We start from the raw sequence: 19,431 nt of genomic DNA, 5'->3' as shown, positions 1-19,431 counted from the left end.
GCAGGACGAGCTGGTGGGACCCTGGGTGAGGGGCATGGGGACTGAATTTTGATTCCCAGGCACATCCAAAAATCTGGATAATGCAAAATGTCTCCTGAAGAGCCTGGGAAAACATCAGACCCTGAGATGGCCATTCCTGGGACAGCTGGAGCTTCCCTCTCTGTACCAGGGGAAATTCCAGTCTTCAGAAATGTGGCATTTTTGGGGTTCCCAGATGGAGGAGGAATTGGGAATCTGACTCTGTGTTCTTAGAAGGCTAATATAATATATAATATATAATATATAATATATAATATATAATATATAATATATAATATATAATATATAATATATAATATATAATATATAATATAATATAATTTATAATTCTATTATATTATAATAGAATTATAATAATTATAATTATTATATATAATATAATATATATAATATAAATAATATTATATATAAAATATAATATAGTATAATATTATATAATTATATTATATAATTATATTATATATATAATTATATAATATATATAATATAATATAGTATAATATTATATTATATAATACAATTTATAATTATATTATATTATAATAGAATTATTATAATTATAATAATTATAATATAATATATATTATATTATATTATATTATATTATATTATATTATATTATATTATATTATATTATATTATATTATATTATATTATATTATATTATATTATATTATATTATATTATATTATATTATATTATATTATATTATATTATATTATATTATATTATATTATATTATATTATATTATGATGCTATACTAAACCATACTAAAGAATAGAGAAAGGATACAGACAGAAGGCTACAAAGAATGATAATGAGAACTCCTGACTCCTTCCAGAGTCCTGACACAGCCTGACTGTGATTGGTCATTAAGTCAAAACAATTCACATGAAACCAATCAAACATGCACCTGTGGGATAAACAATCTCCAAACCACATTCCAAAGCAGCAAAACACAGGAGAAGCAAATGAGATAATATTGTTTTCATTTTTCTCTGAGGCTTCCCATCTTCCCAGGAGAAGAAATCCCGATGAAGGGATTTTTCAGACGATATGATGGTCACACAGAAAAGTGCTTGTGGTGGAGGAATTTGATCCCCAAAAGCAGAATCCCTCTCCCCGTTTTGTCTCTGCATGGGAGCCCGTGAAGCGTGCAGGGTGTCCCTGTCCTGCAGCAGGAGTTAATCCTGCCTGTTGGCATGTCAGGATGCTGCTGGATTAAACAAGGGGATTAGCATCAAACAATTTCCCTCGCGCCCCGAGCGGGAGGCAGGAAATATAATCAGTGCAGGTTTATTCTGTTTAGGTTCAAACAGCTCCCTGGCACGTGGTGTGTGGTGCCAGCCTGGCAGGGGCACCAGGATGGGGATGGCAACACCAGGGGTTGCCCTTCCCAAGGGAATCAGGGAGGTGCCCCTGCTGCTTGGCACTCTGGTACCCACTGAATCCTGTGCCCAGTGTGGATCCCACCAGCCCAGTGCAAAGGGGCAACCCCAGCTTGGGGAAATGTCAGAACTCAGCGCATCCCTCAGGGTGTCCAGAATTGCCAGGACCCCACTGGAGGCTTGGAGACCCTGGCACTCGGGCCAGAACACCTGGGGATTTGATTGTGACCCCTGGAGCAAGCTGCCAGCTTTGTATGAGGACCTGAAAGTCACCGAGGTTTGAATAATATAATAATAAAATTATCACAGGGTGGAAATGGAGATTTTAGGATTTTTGGTTATGGGGACAAGATGGAGGAACTTGGGCATGTTCAGCCTTTCTTCTTCTTCTTCCTCTCCATTTTCTGCAGTGCTGTTGGCACTTTGGGATTGGTTTAGAGTAGAAGCTCACTGTCTAACACAGCTGATAGGTATTGGGAATTAAGTGTAAATATTGTACACGTGGATTTTGGTATAAAAAACTAACACCACCCCAAGGGGTGGAAACAATCACCAGCTTTGTGTGAGGAGTTACAAGCCACAAGAGTTTGAGTAGAATGATAGTGAATTTGTGACAGGGTGAAAATGTAGAATTTTGGGGTTCAAGAGGCAAGAGGGAGGAATCTGGGCATGTCCTGTCCTTCCTCTCCTTCTTCTTCTTGTTCTCCATTTTATGCAGTGATGTTGGCACTTTGGGATTGGTTTAGAGTAGAAGTGCACTGTCTAACATAGGTGATAGGTATTGGGAATTAAGTGTAAATATGTTATATGTAGTTTGTAGTACAAAAGGACAACACACAGAGTGCCTGTGGCTGCCCTGCTGAGCAGACCTCAGCTGGGCAGAAAGAAAATTTTATAGATAAGAATTGATAAACAACCTCAAGACCGAAAAGTGAAGAGTCCAGACTCGTTCTTCTGCCACTCAGGTGAAACAGAGACATCCTGCACATCTCAGGGCAGCAATTAACAACCAAAACCCGAGAGGGAAAGGGCTGCAGCCCTTCCCTGGGTGTCCCCAGGAGGGTACAAAGCCAGGACTGGGGAGACTCCAGCCCCACAGAGTCACTGAGCCCCCTGGCTCTGTTCTCTGGCTGCTCCTGCCAGCCTGGCTCAGCTGTGGATGGCGCAGCACGGAGCAGCCTCGCAGATGTAAAGGCAAATCTGTTTTCCCAACAGCTCCTGGGTTCCCCGAGCCAGGGAACGGTGCTGCTGCTCTGATCTGATAGCAGCAGGGCTGCAGGCTGCCAGCTTCATCCCACCTGTGATCCCAGGGCCCCTGTCAGCACCAGGGCACAACCCTGTGCTCTCAGCCACTTAGAAAAAATAAAACAAACCCCTCAATCCTGGGGTTTTGATGGAACTGCTCGTGCAGCACTGGCTGGAGCACAACAACCCCATGCCTGGCAAAGAGACTTGACTTCTCTTCAGACCACAGCACTGTGGGAGCAGCTGGACTTACATCCCTGTGCTCTCACTGGCCCAGATCCTTTGGTCCCTGGAGGTTTCTTGGCTGCTTTCCTCTGAGGAACATTCCCAGGGCAGCCAAGTCCCTGGTCAGCTGAGAGCAAGACCATCGCACATGCCCACCTTGTTTTTCTAGGAAAGGGCTAAAAATACCATCCCAGGGCTGTGTGGAAAGGCCTGGGCAGATCCTCAGCTCCTGGGACTCAGATGATTTACAGCTCATAGCCCGTGTGTGACCCCTGCAGGGGCAGGGGCAGTCCCTGGGCCAGGGCACGTCTCTGTGGGGCAGGGGGGCTGCAGATCCCCCCTTCCTCAGCACTGCTTGGGGTGGCCACCATCCTTCTTGCCATTTTTACGTGACAATTTGAGCTGGATGTGGCAGGGAGGGGACGCAGCACAGTGGGGTGAGACCCAGGCACAGTCTGGGGCCTGCAAGGGACCCCCTGGCACGAGCTTCAATATCCCAAAAAAAAATTCCCCAAACAGAATTTCACGCACTAAATCTTAGGGCTGCAATTCTGCTGAGGCTTGGCTTTATAATTGGATCTGTCAGAAACCCGTCACACTTAATGTGCAGCTGCCAGCCTGCCTGCAACTCCTCAGCTCTGCTGGGCAGCGGGAAATCTGCTCCTGGGATTTTCCAGCTTCAGGAAAGGGCCAGTTTGTACCCAAACCTCTAATCCTAGGAGCAGGGCAGCCCTAGTTTTAACTCGAGGTGCCTCAATTTCCCTCTGTGCCAGAGAAGGTGGCGGGATGGGGATGATGCTGGTGAGGAGTGTATGAGTGTGTTCTCCACCTGAGTAATCCAACCCTTTATGCAGTATTTGATTAAAGGCCACAAAACATATTATCTTTGATTCTTCCACTTTATTTTTGTTGCCTTCATTTGTCCCTTGGAGATGAGAGAGTTGCCCTGGTGCTTATTAGTCACAAAGCCCCAACCTCGCGCTGCGTTCCTGCTATCTGAGAAATGAATTATTAATGGTGCATTAAACAGAGACTGGAAAGGGGCCCTGGGACACTGATAATCAGGAGCTAATTGAGGAAGAAATGAGATACTGCTCCCATTGCAGAGCAAGGACTGTGCAGTGCTGTGATACCAAAGGTGACCCTGCTGAAATTCCTGGGCCAGCTGAGCCCGGCTCTGCCTGCTCAGCCCTCGCTGGTGGCTGTTGTGTGCACCTGCCTGGGATCTTCTCCCTGCCTGGGATGTTCTGGGATGTTCCCCTGGCTGGGATATTTCCCTTGGCAAATGGAAATCTCCCTTGGAATGTTCTCCTTGGCTGGGATGTTCTGGAATGTTCTGGGATCTTCTCCCTGCCTGGGATGTTCTGCGATGCTCTGGGATGTTCTCCCTGCCTGGGATATTTCCCTTGGCAAATGGAACATCTCCCTTGGGATGTTCTCCTTGGCTGGGATGCTCTGCTCTGGCCAGGATGTTCTCCCTGACAGGGATGTTCTCCTTGGCAAATGGAACATCTGCCCTGGGATGTTCTCCCTGCCTGGGATGTTCTCCCTGCCTGGGATGTTCTGGGATTTCTCCCTGTCTGGGATGCTCTGGGATGTTCCCCTGTCTGGGATGTTCTCCCTGCCTGGGATATTTCCCTTGGCAAATGGAACATCTTCCTTGGGATGTTCTCCTTGGCTGGGATGCTCTGCCCTGGCCAGGATGTTCTCCCTGACAGGGATGTTCTCCTTGGCAAATGGAACATCTGCCCTGGGATGTTCTCCCTGCCTGGGATGTTCTGGGATTTCTCCCTGTCTGGGATGCTCTGGGATGTTCTCCCTGCCTGGGATATTTTCCTTGGCAAATGGAACATCTCCCTTGGGATGTTCTCCTTGGCTGGGATGCTCTGGGATTTCTCCCTGTCTGGGATATTTCCCTTGGCAAATGGAACATCTCCCTTGGGATGTTCTCCTTGGCTGGGATGCTCTGCCCTGGCCAGGATGTTCTCCCTGACAGGGATGTTCTTCCTGACAGAGGTGCTCTGTTTCAGGCATCAGAAAGAAATCAGATAAATGCATTCCTGGCCCTGGAAAGATGGTGCATCCCAGATTCTGATGGCATGAAGCAGATCCCAGGACAGGCAGCTCTCTGTGTCCCAGGGCTGATATCCCACCTCAGGATGCTGGATCCTGCCTGGACCTCACCTGGACTCCCTCCCAAGTGACTGGGGCTGAACAATTTCCATCCCTTTGATTTGCCCTCCTTTACTGTTTTTCCACACAGCTTTCAGCTGGGGCCTGTCAGGTTTCTCCTCCTCCCCTCTGGCTGCATTAAAGACTCACCCCAGCCCTGGCACCACCTCAGGGGTCCTGTGGGACATTGCCAAAGGTCCTGAGGGTGGAGAAAGATGAGAGCACGGAGGATTGTCACTGTCACTGTCACTGTCACTGTCACTGGCTGTGGGGCTGCTGCTCTGAAAACACCAGGCTGACACAGGCACAGGGTGTCCCATCACCTCCCCTCTGCAAACCCCAGCAAAGCAAACCCCAGTAATGCAAACCCCAGCAAAGCAAACCCCAATACAGCAAACCCCAGTACAGCAAATCCCAATAAAACAAACCCCAGCAAAGCAAACCCCAGTACAGCAAATCCCAATAAAGCAAACCCCAATAAAACAAACCCCAATAAAGCAAACCCCAGCAAAGCAAACCCCAGTAAAGCAAACCCCAATAAAGCAAACCCCAGTAAAGCAAACCCCAATAAAGCAAACCCCAGTACAGCAAACCCCAGCAAAGCAAACCCCAGCAAAGCAAACCCCAGCAAAGCAAACCCCAGTACAGCAAACCCCAGTAATGCAAACCCCAGCAAAGCAAACCCCAATACAGCAAACCCCAGTACAGCAAATCCCAATAAAGCAAACCCCAATAAAGCAAACCCCAATACAGCAAATCCCAATAAAGCAAACCCCAATAAAGCAAACCCCAATACAGCAAATCCCAATAAAGCAAACCCCAGCACAGCAAACCCCAGCAAAGCAAACCCCAATAAAGCAAACCCCAATACAGCAAACCCCAGCAAAGCAAACCCCAATAAAGCAAACCCCAATAAAGCAAACCCCAGTACAGCAAACCCCAGTACAGCAAACCCCAGCAAAGCAAACCCCAGTACAGCAAACCCCAATAAAGCAAACCCCAATAAAGCAAACCCCAATAAAGCAAACCCCAGCAAAGCAAACCCCAGCTTCAGGACTGTCCTAAACTGTCCCAGGGCTGTCCCCCTCCTTCGGGGCTCAGTGTCACCTCCTCCCAACACCCAGGCAAGGCTCCCTGCTCCAGCTCTGCTGAAGCAGCAGCAGCAGCAGCTCACCCAGACTCCTTGCATATAAATATTTATGCACTGATGCAACACTTTTTCTAAATATAAAGCTTTATCTGAAATTTCATTTAAACATTAAGTGTAGATAATTTATTTATAATTAATGTAGACATCAAGCCCCATCTCTGGAATGCCTGTGAGCTTTCATTTATAATTGGGAGGTAAGGCAGGAGCTAGAGGCTTGGCTCTTATCAGTTTCATTTTAATTTTCCTCCTACAGCAAATGAAGCTGGTGCAATTCATCTCTCATTAGGAGGAAGCACAAAACTCCCCTAAAATAACAGTTTTATGGGGAACAGGTAATAAACCCATCTTTGTTCCTCTTTGATAATGTCACTGGGGCTCACAGATCCCACCAAAGTGTTGCTCTCCCTTAAAAACAAATCCATGAAAAATTAAAACCGCTTTCCTATATAATAAAATTTACTCCCTGCAATTATGCAGAGGGAGCAGTTATCGGCCTTCTGTAGATTTTAATTAAAAGTTACAATAGGAAGGAAATAACAAGGGCCATAAAATAACAGCAGCCTCTCCCCTGACAGTGAATTATTGGTGCCTCTCAAAGTGATGCTCAGTGCTGGGGTCCCTCTTTCATTCCTGCACTCATGGGGGCCCAAATGGGGGCTCAGCTCAACTCTGACCCCTTTGTGCTCTTATTTCTGCACCCCAGTCAGAGAATGGGGCTGTGGTGCCCATGGGGTGAGGATTAGGGTTAGGGTTAGGTTTGGGATCAGGGCAAGGGTTAGATTTAAGAGTTAGGGTTAGATTTAGGGTTAGGGTTAAGCATTAAGATTAGGGTTAGTTTTAGGGTAAGGTTTAGGGTTAGGGTTAGCATTTGATTTAGGGTTAAAGTGAGGGTTAGGTTTGGGATCAGGGTGAGGGTAAGATTAGGGTTAGAGGTTGGGTTAGGGTTAGATTTATAGTTGGGGTTAGATTTATAGTTAGGGTTAGATTTATAGTTGGGGTTAGATTTAGGATTAGGGTTAACGTTAGGGTAAGGTTTAGGGTTAGGGTTAGCATTTTATTTAGGGTTAAAGTGAGGGTTGGGTTTGGGATCTGGGTGAGGGTAAGGGTTAGGTTTAGGGTAAGATGTTGGGTTAGGGTTAGAGTTAGATTTAAAGTTATTTTTAGGGTTAGGATTGGTATTAGTATTAGGGTTAGGGTAAGGTTTAGGGTTAGGATTAGCATTTGATTTAGGGTTAAATTGAAGGTTAGGTTTGGGGCCAGGTTGTGGGTTTGGTGAGGGTAAGGGTTATGTTTAGGTTGGGTTAGAGTCATTTTCAGGGTTAAGATTAGCTTTAGGATTAGTGTTAGGGTTAGGTTAAGTTTTAGGTTATGGTTAGCATTTGATTTCAGGTTAAGGTCAGGATTATGATTAGTTTTAGGGTTAACATTGCCCTGCTGCTGTGGCTGTGTAGATCCCAGGGTGCAAAGCACAGTCCAGCTCTGTCAGGCTCTCAGGGCACAGATTCTCCCCATTGAATCCCTCAAGGCACATGGGTCCTGTCTGGGTTCATCCAGCCTCCCCAATGCCTTCCTTGAGAAGCATCCTGTGGCAGAGTGGGGCTGTGGGAGCTGCGTGTGCCTGGCCCAGATATTTCACAGAGCTCACAGAGCCCATCAAAGGCAGCTCTCACTATAAATAGCAGTGCCCAGGCTGGTGCAGGGGCTGCTTTGGGAACACAGCTCCTCTGTCACCTGCAAACACCTGCTCATGTGGCAAGTGCTGCAGCTCTGGGAAACATTATTCCATGTTTACAGCAGCTCCAGAGTGCAAATCTTTGAATTCTGACGAGCCTGAGGTGTTCTCAAAAGCAACCATGGGTGTTTGTGGGGTCAGTATCCCTCATCCACGCTGGGGTGGGGTTGAACTTCCCAGAGCTGGGTCACTGCTAACTGAGCTGATGACAAACAGGTGAGAGCCCTTCAGGTAGCTGGTTGTTAATTGCTGTTGTTAATTGCTGCCCTGAGATGTGCAGGATGTCTCTGTTTCACCTGAGTGGCTGAAGAACGAGTCTGGACTCTTCACTTTTCAGTCTTGAAGTTGTTTATCAATTCTTATCTATAAAATTTTCTTTCTGCCCAGCCGAGATCTGCTCAGCAGGGCAGCCACAGGCACTCTGACCGCCCCTCTACACCACAAACCAAGTACAACATATCTACACTTAATTCCCAATACCTATCACCTGTGTTAGACAGTGCACTTCTACTCTAAACCAATCCCAAAGTGCCAACATCACTGCAGAAAGTGGAGAACAAGGAGAAGAAGGAGAGGAAGGACAGGACATGCCCAGATTCCTCCATCTTGCCTCTTGAACCCCAAAATTCTACATTTTCACCCTGTCACAAATTCACTATCATTCTACTCAAACTCTTGTGGCTTGTAACTCCTCACACAAAGCTGGTGATTGTTTCCAACCCTTGGGGTGGTGTTAGTTTTTTATACCAAAAGCTACGTGTACAATATTTACACTTAATTCCCAATACCTATCACCTGTGTTAGACAGTGAGCTTCTACTCTAAACCAATCCCAAAGTGCCAACATCACTGCAGAAAATGGAGAGTAAGAAGAAGAAGAAGAAGAAGGAGAAGAAGGAGGAGAAGGAGGAGGAGGAGGAGAAGAAGAAAGGCTGAACACACCTAAGTTCCTCCCTCTTGTCCCCATAACCCCCATACCAAAAATCCTAAAATCTACATTTCCACCCTGTGATAATTTTATTATTATATTATTCAAACCTCTGTGACTTTCAGGTCCTCATACAAAGCTGGCAGCTTGCTCCAGGAGTCACAATCAAATCCCCAGGTGTTCTGGGCTGTGTGCCAGGGTCTCTGGGCCCCCAGAGGGGTCCTTGGCCACTCTGGACATCCAGATGGATGCACTGAGCTCCAACAAGAGCCAAGATGTGGGGCTGGTGCTGCTGCACTCCCCCATATCAGCTCTGTGCTCTCTGGACTCTGGAGCTGCTGGCTCACACCCCAGCACCCCACAATCCCTGCCAGCACTTTGTCATGGCAATCAAGGTGAATTGAACCACCTGGAGCCCACCTGGGCTCACTCAGCTCCCCCTGGGCTGCGGCTGCCCAGTGCTGCTGCTCCTGTAACCAGGTACAGCTGCCCAGTGTTCCACTGCTGCCCTGCTCATTGCCTCCCTGCATCCTGGCTGTGAAGGTGCTAAACCCCCCCCCTTGCTCTGGCTCTGGAACGTTTATGAAATCTTTATGGGCTTTTGAAAAGATTTTAATTCCCTGACAGCGCTGCTTTCAGTGGGGGGAAAAAAAAATAAATTATGACTCAATGAGCAATTACAGCTCAACAGCTGCTGAATGGGCACGGCAGCTGCTGGAGCAGCTTGGCTGAGGAGCCACAGAGGCTTCCTGGCCCCACACAGGGAGGGGCTGGCACTGCCAGGGACACGGGGGTGGCACCTCTGCAGTGACACATGTGATGGGTTACAGGTGACAAGCTGTCCCAGACGTGACCCCATTGAGACATTGCCAGTCCCAAATGTGGAACCGCAGCAGCCCAGGGATGGGGGATCCCTCCTGCAGCACCCACTGGGTCCTGTCAGAGCCCAGGACATTCCTCTGGCTGCCCTGGGTGGCTCCACGCCCTGCAAGGGGCTCAGAGACCTTGGCACAGAGTCAAAACCACCTTTTGTGCCTTCCATTTTAGCCCATAGAAACAATTACCAACTTTGTGTGAAGATTCACAAACCTGTCAGAGCTGCCAAAGGATGGAGAACATTGCTCTAATTGCAAAACCCCCTGTTTGCTGAAAGCAGAACTGCTGAGCTCCAGAAAGATGAAGAAAAAGGAAATATTGCCCTGACAGTGCCCGTCCCTTCCTGGCAGTGCCCATTCCCTCACAGCTCCCTCTTTCCTGGCAGCACCCAATCCTGTTTCCCCAGAGGCTCATTTCTGCTTCTTCAAATGCTCAAAATTGCTGCACAGAACTGAGAATGGGGTTGGGAGAAATTTTATGAGCAGCTCCAGCGTGGTGGAGGGGCTGGGTGTGCTGTGCCCTGTGCTGCTCTGTCCCGTGGCACTTCAGATGACCTTCTCTTCATTCACAGTTTTGTCTTCAGTTTTGGACATATCTGCAGCAATCCAAAATGTCTGAGGGTGACCATGAAGTTGGCACAAACAGGGACGAAGGGCTGCCCTTGGAAGGGAGAAGCCAGAGTTCACAAATGCATCCCCAGTGCTGGAATTCTGGGAGCTGTGGTCATCTAAGATCCTCATGTCTGCACTTCCTGATCCCCACGGAAAGGGAGTATTCAGCTGTTTCTTCTCAAATTTTACATCTTGAAGTTCTAATTTGTAGCTCAAATAAAAATGAGATAAAAGATAATTTGGTCACTCCATCAACAAGGGGGTACATTCCTACATCAGGATGAGGCTGAAAGGGTTAAAGTAAATGAAAAAAGTGTGGGAAAGACCCAGCCCTGCCTCAGCTTCTACACCATCATCATCAGGTTCCTGACAGCCAAGGTGCAGCAAAGTTTGAGATCCATTAGAGGGCCTGTAATTATTTATAGGGATGAAAAAACATCATCCCACACCGTGAAAATCAGGTGGCACAGCCAACAAATGCACTGAGCTTTGGCACAAGGGCTCTGGAAACCCAAAGTGATTTATGGTGAGGCTCAGTGGTGCCACAGTGGGGACCTGGCTCTGGCAGCAGCAGGGAAAGGACTCCTGGTGTGGACAGGAGTATTGGAATACTGCTCCCAATATTCCCAGTTAGATTGTGCCTGGGCCGGTCTGACCCTCGCTGCTGGGCCAAAGGCAGCAACTGCGGTGTATCACCCCAGAGATACCTTGGCTTGCTGGAGATTGCAGCTGGGCACTGAACAAGTCCAGGCTTGTTGGGAACCCCGTTTACCTCAGGAGGATAGCTTCAGGCGATGGTGAAGAGAAAAAGGAGATGGATTCTGCTGGAGGGTTTAATGTCCAGAGGTTCATTCCATGGTTACAGAGGTCTGAACGTGAGCAACTGCTCCAACAGAATCCCGGCCGCATGGTCTGATCACCTTTTTAAGCTCAGGGACAGGGGAGGGGAGGTACAGGTGAGCCACCAACCAGGTGGGAGGGGCAGGGTCTCAGGGGAAGATGACACCCAGTCAGGCCAATGACCTCTGGGCATGGGGGCATCCTTTGAACTTGACCAACCACAGTACGCCTTGCTGGAATGTTCAGCCTGATAGACAGGACTCACTCAGCAGGGGGGCAAGGGGGAAGGGAGAGAGGTACAGGCACACCTGGGGAAGTGACCTGGAAGGCCAAAGTGGGACATTACAGCACACCACAACAACAGCCAAGGTGCAGCAAAGTTTGAGATCCATTAGAGCGCCTGTAATTATTTATAGGGATGAATAAACATCATCCCACACCGTGAAAATCAGATGGCACAGCCAACAAATGCACTGAGCTTTGGCACAAGGGCTCTGGAAACCCAAAGTGATTTATGGTGAGGCTCAGTGGTGCCACAGTGGGGACCTGGCTCTGGCAGCAGCAGGGAAAGGACTCCTGGTGTGGACAGGAGGGATCTGCTGCTGCTGTTCCATCATCTCCAGACCCAGGAGTAGCTCACCCTGGGATTCCTCCCTGGCAGCTGCTGGCCCTGGAGCCTCCTGCAGGCACGGAGGGGTTTGGAGCAGCTCTGCCCCCATTTCTGCATCCTCCAACCTCTGCCAGGGGCAGCACGGGGAGCAATCCCACCTCTGCATCCTGGCACCAATTCTGTGTTTTTATGGAAAAGCAGCGAGCAGGCAGCTGCCCCTGAGTGCCTGCTGGAGCACAGGGCTCCGGGCCAGAGCAGCTCCCTCCCAAAGCTCAGTTAGCAGTTTTGGGAAGTGCTTTGAGAACCTCTGCGAAGTGTCCTGGAGGAGGGCAAAATGTGATTATATAACGTGTCTAGACAGCGAATTCCTCGGGGCGGGCAGCAGGAGGCTTTTCCATCTCCTCTCCTGTGTCAGCACTGTGTGGCCCCGCTGAAAGGTTCTGGGAGCTGCTAAAATATTTAACAACGATGACAGCGACAGCCCAGCTCCGACTTCTGCGCTTAAAATTGTTGATCTTAGCACAAGGCTGAGCACAGGCGCCTTTGCCTGGCGGCACCTCTGCGATGACAGAGGAGCCAGGAGCGTCTCCGGCCGTCCCCTCCCTCCATCCCGCCCCTCGCTCTGCCTCTCCCTCCTGGAGCAGCCGGGCATGGCCGAGGTTCTGTCCCTGGGTCGGAGCAGGGGCTGTGTCATCGGCACAGAACAGCGTGTCACCTCCCTGGGGATGTCACCTCCCTGGGGATGTCACATCCTTGGGGATGTCACCTCCTTGGGGATGTCACCTCCTTGGGGATGTCACCTCCCTGGGGATGTCACATCCTTGGGGATGTCACCACCCTGGGGATGTCACCTCCCTGGGAATGTCACCTCCTTGGGGATGTCACCTCCTTGGGAATGTCACCTCCCTGGGGATGTCACCACCCTGCAGGGTCGGGCTGCCTGTGCCACTCAGGGTGCGGGTCTGGCACTTGTCCCCCCATTCTCCGGGGCGCTGGTCACACACAGCATCTCAGCACCCTGAAATTCAGGTGTCCTCCCCACAGCCCCGCGGTGTCACCCTCCTCTGTGACACACACCTCAGCGAGCCCCCAAACCGCCCGGAAAGAGCCTGGAGAGCTGCTCTGTGCCACCATCCCAGCCTGGGGCAGCCGTGAGCGAGGGGTGCGCGACGGGAGGGTGGCCCCGAGGCGCTGGGGATGCTGTGGGATGCAGAACTGGGATGCAGCCCCGGGATGCAGCTGCAGGATTCAGGCCCGGGATGCAGCCCCGGGATGCAGCTGAGGGATGCAGCTATGGGAATCAGCACCGGGATGCAGCTGAGGGATGTAGCACGGGGATGCAGCACCAGAATTCAGCCCCGGGATGCAGAACTGGGATACAGCTGCAGGATGCAGCCCCGGGATGCAGCTGCAGGATTCAGCCCCGAGATGCAGCCCCGAGATGCAACACCGGGATGCAGCCCCGGGATGCAGCTGCAGGATGCAGCACCGGGATTCGGCCCCGGGATGCAGCACCGGGATTCAGCCCCGGGATGCAGCCCCGGGACGCAGCTGTGGGCTGTAGATGCGGGATGTGCCGCCGCCGCCGCCGTTCCCCTCCCACTCCGTGCGGCGCCCAGTGGGGGCTGGACCGCGGCGGCGCGCGCGCTGCCTTCATCCCCCCCCCTCCCTTCCTCCTCCTCCTCCTCTTCCTCCTCCTCCTCCTCCTCCTGGAGCGCGCTCGCACGCCGTGAGCGGGGAGCCGGCGGGAGGATGCTGCAGACGGCGGCGGAGCCGGGCGGCTGGGCAGGTACGGGCGGCTGCGGGCACCGGGAGTTGCGGGCTCGGGAAAGTTGTGGGAGGCGGCGGGGGATGCGCTGGAAAGGCCCCGGGATTCGGGCTCGGGGCCGGGTGTTCGATCTGCTCCCCGCGCTCCATCCCGGCGGTAACGGGACACGGGACAGGGGGCGGCGGGAGCCCGGCCCGGAGGGGTCAGGGGAGACGGGAACTTCTGGAGCGGAACTTCAGCGAGGTTCCCTCTCCGAGCGGGACCCGGTAACCCGGGCTGGTCCGGTAACGCCGGTACTGTGGGGTGTGAGCGGCAGCGGGCTCTGCCGCAGCGCCTGGGCACGGGCACGGGCACGGGCATGGGCATGGGCACGGGCATGGGCACGGGCAGCGCTGGCCCAGGAGGTGCCGGGGGTGCTGCCCAGGTGGGGCAGGGGCGGTGGAGCCGCGCTTGGCCCCTCCGGGCCCGGCCGTGCTGTCACCGTGCACAGCACACCCAGAGCCGTGCCCTGCTGGGATCCGGGCTGGGAACGGAGCCGAGGCTCTGGCTGCACTCTTGGCTCTCACGGAAAGACCTTCAGAGAGCCGTACAAAAGCTCTTTCTGTCGGCCGTGTCTCCGGGTGGGAGCAGCGCGGTGCCCTGCTCCAGGAATGTGGAGGCAGAAGCGGATCGAGGCTCTCCCCCGGCCCTTTCCAGCAGACTTTGCTAACTCGGAGCAGCGCTGAGTTCTGCTGGAAGCTTTTACGGAGTTTGCACCGGGGTGGGCAGGGCTGGGGCTTGCTCTGCCCCAGGGCAAAGCCCGCGGATCCCGCACAGGGACGTGCCCGTGCCTGCCCTTGGCAGCGCCGCTCCTGCTGGGTGGGCGGGTGGCAAAACAACAGCTTGGCACAAGATTTGTTTGCAGAGCAAAATTCGAAAGTGCTGCCTAAACAGAGGAGATGGCTCTGTGTGAAGGGTGAGGGGTCGAGAGCCTGGCATTGCACTCTTGGGGCTTCCAGGTTGGTTCAGCCTTGCTGCTGGAGCTGCCCCTGCAGCTGGATGTGTGTCTGTGTGTCCCACGAAGTGTGGCAGCACTTTTGCCCTACAGGAATGAATTTCGGGTGAAAATGTGAGGCGGGAGCTGGCCCTGCCCTGCTCAGCACATTGGTTTCACCCCCTGCTCACCTGGGATGTCTGAGTGGGGAGTGGAGATGTTTGTGTCTGCAAATAGCACCACAGGGCAGCGTGTGTGACAGCCTGCAGATAAATGAGGCTCTGTCCCCGCTGCCAGCCTGGCTGGGAGTTCCTTCAGCCACCACCACCATCCAAATCCACCACCACTGACTTTTTTTTGAAGTGACTGCAGGTGTTTTTCCAGCCCAGTGGCTTTGCTGAATGTCACTTGTGTGGGAGGGCTCCGTGGGGATGGAGGAGCTGTGCTGGTCCCTTGGTAGCTGCCAGTGTGATTGTGCCAGCCAGAAGCTCTCGTGGCCTGTGCAGAGTTCAGGGCAGGGTGAGGATGCCGTGCCCTGTGGATTTCGTGCTGGCTCTGTAATCTGCCACGTGCTGGGGAAAGGCTGCTGTGCCCCTGGATGTGGCTGTGCCTGCGAGTGCTCAGAGCAGGATCTGCGTGAGCAGGGCTCTGACGTCACGCCAGGCTGTGCCTTCCTGCTGTGAGCCTTGTGCACCAACATCCCTGGGCTGGCATGCCCGGGCTGGCATCCCTGGGCATCCCTGAGCACCCCTGGGCATCCCTGAGCACCCCTGGGCTGGCATTCCTGGGCTAGCATTCCCGGGCTGGCATCCCTGGGCATCCCTGAGCATCTCTGGGCTGGCATTCCTGGGCTGGCATTCCCGGGCTGGCATCCCTGAGCACCCCTGGGCATCCCTGGGCTGGCATTCCTGGGCTGGCATTCCCGGGCTGGCATCCCTGAGCATCCCTGGGCATCCCTGAGCATCCCTGGGCTGACATCCCTAGGCTGGCATCCCTGAGCATTCCTGGGCATCCCTGGGCATCCCTGGGCTGGCACTCCCGGGCTGGCATCCCTGAACATCCCTGAGCATTCCTGGGCATCCCTGAGCACCCCTGGGCTGGCATCCCTGGGCTGGCATTCCTGGGCTGGCATCCCTGAGCATCCCTGGGCATCCCTGAGCATCCCTGAGCTGGCATTCCTGGGCTGGCATCCCTGAACATCCCTGGGCTGGCATTCCTGGGCTGGCATCCCTGGGCTGGCATCCCTGAGCATCCCTGGGCTGGCATTCCTGGGCTGGCATTCCTGAGCACCCCTGGGCTGGCATTCCTGAGCATCCCTGAGCATTCCTGGGCTGGCATTCCTGGGCTGGCATTCCTGGGCTGGCATCCCTGAATTCCCATTTCTGAGCTCCCATCCCTGAATTCCCATCCCTGAGCCCCCATCCCTGAGCCCCCACTCCTGAATTCCCATCCCTGAATTCCCATCCCTGAATTCCCATCCCTGAGCCCCCACCCCTGAATTCCCATTTCTGAGCTCCCACCCTCCTTGCCTGGGGCTCCAGAGCAGCTGCTCTCTCTCACTGCCCAGGTGCTGCTCAGCTCTGACAGAGCAGCAGCCTCTGCATGGACAATTTGGGGGGCTGTTTAACAGCACCAGAATTTACAAACATTTGTGGGAGCTGTTGGCTCCCTGGCCTCAGGGCTTGGACCCCAGTGCTGGGCTGTGGAGGGGCTGCATGTCCTGGCCATGCTGGGTGAGGGCTGGGGTCTGGCTGCTCAGGTGAGGAGGTTCCATTGTCCTGGGTGCCATGCCATGCCATGCCATGCCATGCCATGCCATGCCATGCCATGCCATGCCATGCCATGCCATGCCATGCCATGCCATGCCATGCCATGCCATGCCATGCCATCCATCCCATCCCATCCATCCCATCCATCCATCCATCCATCATCCATCCATCCATCCATCCATCCATCCATCCATCCATCCATCCATCATCCATCCATCCATCATCCATCATCCATCCATCCATCCATCATCCATCATCCATCCATCCATCCATCCCATCCCATCCCATCCCATCCCATCCCATCCCATCCCATCCCATCCCATCCCATCCCATCCCATCCCATCCCATCCCATCCCATCCCATCCCATCCATCCCATCCCATCCCATCCCATCCATCCATCCCATCCATCCCATCCCATCCCATCCCATCCCATCCCATCCCATCCCATCCCATCCCATCCCATCCCATCCCATCCCATCCCATCCCATCCCATCCCATCCCTCCCCACCTGCCTGATGTTCTCTGCTCTGTTTATGGGGGTTCATGCTCTGATGTTCTCTGCTCTGTTTATGGGGGTTCATGCTCTGATGTTCTCCGCTCTGTTTATGGGGGTTCATGCTCTGATGTTCTCTGCTCTCTTTATGGGGGTTCATGCTCTGCCCAGCATTCCCAGCTGTTCCAGGACAAAGTGCCACTGGGGACAGGGACAGGGACATGGACAGAGCTCATCCTGCCTCCTGTTCACCCCCATGGGCTGGCAGAGCCTGGAGTGATGCTGTGACCCACCTGGCTGTGACCATGTGCAGCAATTCCCAAATTCCACAAGCACTCCTCGAGCATCGCCCCAGCCCCCTCAGACATCACTCCTAAAGGTACCCTGGTCTCTGGGCTCTTATTTGTTGTATTTCTGGGCATCTCCCTCCTGTTTGGCTTTTATCTGATGTTCCTGGGGAGATCAATGTGTTTCTAGGAGTGCACAGCCCAGGTTTGCTATTGACTGAACCTTTGCAGGGATGTTCCCAACCCAGCACTGGATATGTCACATCCTTTTACACTGGTGAATTCCCAAACCTGCAGTGGGACCAACAGACAGTCTCCAAAACGTGCCAGATTTACACATTAAAAGGGCAAAAATTTCCTTTCCAAGCCCTGCAGCCCTTCCAACTGCTTCTCCTCAGCTCAGTCAGGACTGGAGTTTGAGTGAGCCAGAGCCCTCGGTTCTGCAGCTCTTTAATCATTTCTAGGGATGATAAAAATGCAAAAATGTGCTCCCAGAGCAGAATAATGAAACCCATGAGGGTCTATTTGTCAATTTAGCAACGATATTGTGATGTACAAAGGCTGTTTCTTAGTATGATGTTCTGAGATTGCCTCCAAAATAGCTCCATAATTTCTGTGTCAGAAAGCCCCTGTCAGGAATTATGTGTGTGCTCTCAAGGAAACCCAGGCTGCAGCTGCACCCTAACAACTGCTCCATTTCTCTTAGAAATACAACAATTTACTCGCCAGTCATCAAAAGGAACCTGCAGATTGAGAAGCCATGAGCTGCTCTGTGAGCAGGGGATGCCCCAGCTGTAAAACTGCTCCATTTCTCTTAGAAATACAATGTACTTGCCAAAAGGAACCTGCAGATTGAGGAGCCATTCTGTGAGCAGGGGATGCCCCAGCTTTAAAAACTGCTCCATTTCTCTTAGAAATACAATTTACTTGCCAAAGGGAACCTGCAGATTTAGGAGCCATGAGCTGCTCTGTGAGCAGGGGATGCCCCAGCTGTAAAACTGCTCCACCTTTCTTAGAAATATAATTTATTTGCAAAGGGAACCTGCAGATTGAGGAGCCATTCTGTGAGCAGGGAATGCCCCAGCTTTAAAAACTGCTTCATGTCTCTTAGAAATACAATTTACTTGCCAAAAGGAACCTGCAGATTTAGGAGCCATGAGCTGCTCTGTGAGCAGGGGATGCCCCAGATATCACAACTGCTCAATTTCTCTTAGAAATACAATTTACTTGCCTTGCAGATTGAGGAGCCATGAGCTGCTCTGTGAGCAGGGGATGCTCCAGCTGTAAAACTGCTCCATCTTTCTTAGAAATATAATTTATTTGCAAAGGGAACCTGCAGATTGAGGAGCCATGAGCTGCTCTGTGAGCAGGGGATGCTCCAGCTCTAAAAACTGCTCCATGTCTCTTAGAAATACAATTTTCTTGCCAAAAGGAACCTGCAGATTTAGGAGCCATGAGCTGCTCTGCGAGCAGGGGATGCCCCAGCTGTAAAACTGCTCCATTTCTCTTAGAAATACAATTTATTTGTAAAGGGAACCTGCAGATTTAGGAGCCATTCTGTGAGCAGGGGATGCTCCAGCTTTAAAAACTGCTCTATTTCTCTTAGAAATACAATTTACTTGCCAAAGGAAATCTGCAGATACAGGAGCCATGAGCTGATCTGTGAGCAGGGGATGCCCCAGATATAACAACTGCTCAATTTCTCTTAGAAATACAATTTACTTGCCTTGCAGATTTAGGAACCATGAGCTGCTCTGTGAGCAGGGGATGCCCCAGCTGTAAAAACTGCTCCATGTCTTTTAGAAATACAATTTACTTGCCAAAAGGAACCTGCAGATTGAGGAGCCATTCTGTGAGCAGGGGATGCCTCAGCTGTAAAAACTCCTCCATGTCTCTTAGAAATACAATTTACTTGCCAAAAGGAACCTGCAGATTTAGGAGCCATGAGCTGCTCTGTGAGCAGGGGATGCCCCAGCTCCCGTGGGAGGTTCCCTGGTGCAGGTGTTGGCATTTCAGGGGCACCAGGATGCCCCGGCCATGGCACCAGGCTGTGGGCACAGGGAGGATTTTGCTCTGCATGTTCCCCAAGCACTCCTGACTCCACAGGGCCTGAAGGCACAGAGAATCCTGTCAGAGGCACTTTTATTGTTTTATTCTATATAAACCCCACCGCTTTCCCCCTGCAATGTAAACAGCCTTTTCCCCAGGATGCATTCCTGGCAGAGGGGCTGCTGGTGGGCTTGGGGCCCTGCAGGGGTGGGCTCAGGAGGAATCCTGGTCATGGGAGAGGTTTCTGGAGGAACCTGGCTCTGGTGAGAGCTCCC

At 51.8% G+C, this 19,431-nt stretch overlaps 1 protein-coding gene across 1 annotated transcript in view; it reads left to right on the top strand.

Moving 5' to 3' along the window:
* The first annotated feature begins 13,545 nt into the window (after positions 1–13,545).
* The window catches only part of ZNF385C (zinc finger protein 385C), a 74,688-nt gene continuing 68,802 nt past the window's right edge, over positions 13,546–19,431 (top strand). Inside the window, exon 1 of the mRNA XM_058041523.1 lies at positions 13,546–13,605. Within this exon, the coding sequence (XP_057897506.1) occupies positions 13,569–13,605 (37 nt within the window). The 5' untranslated portion in view covers positions 13,546–13,568. The remainder of the gene's footprint in view (positions 13,606–19,431) is intronic.

The sequence above is a fragment of the Melospiza georgiana genome, chromosome 28 (assembly GCF_028018845.1).
Source record: "Melospiza georgiana isolate bMelGeo1 chromosome 28, bMelGeo1.pri, whole genome shotgun sequence".
In the NCBI taxonomy this organism is placed as follows: Eukaryota; Metazoa; Chordata; class Aves; order Passeriformes; family Passerellidae; genus Melospiza; species Melospiza georgiana.
Note: the sequence above shows the minus strand (reverse complement) of the source record. Positions and strands in the feature narration are given on the sequence as shown.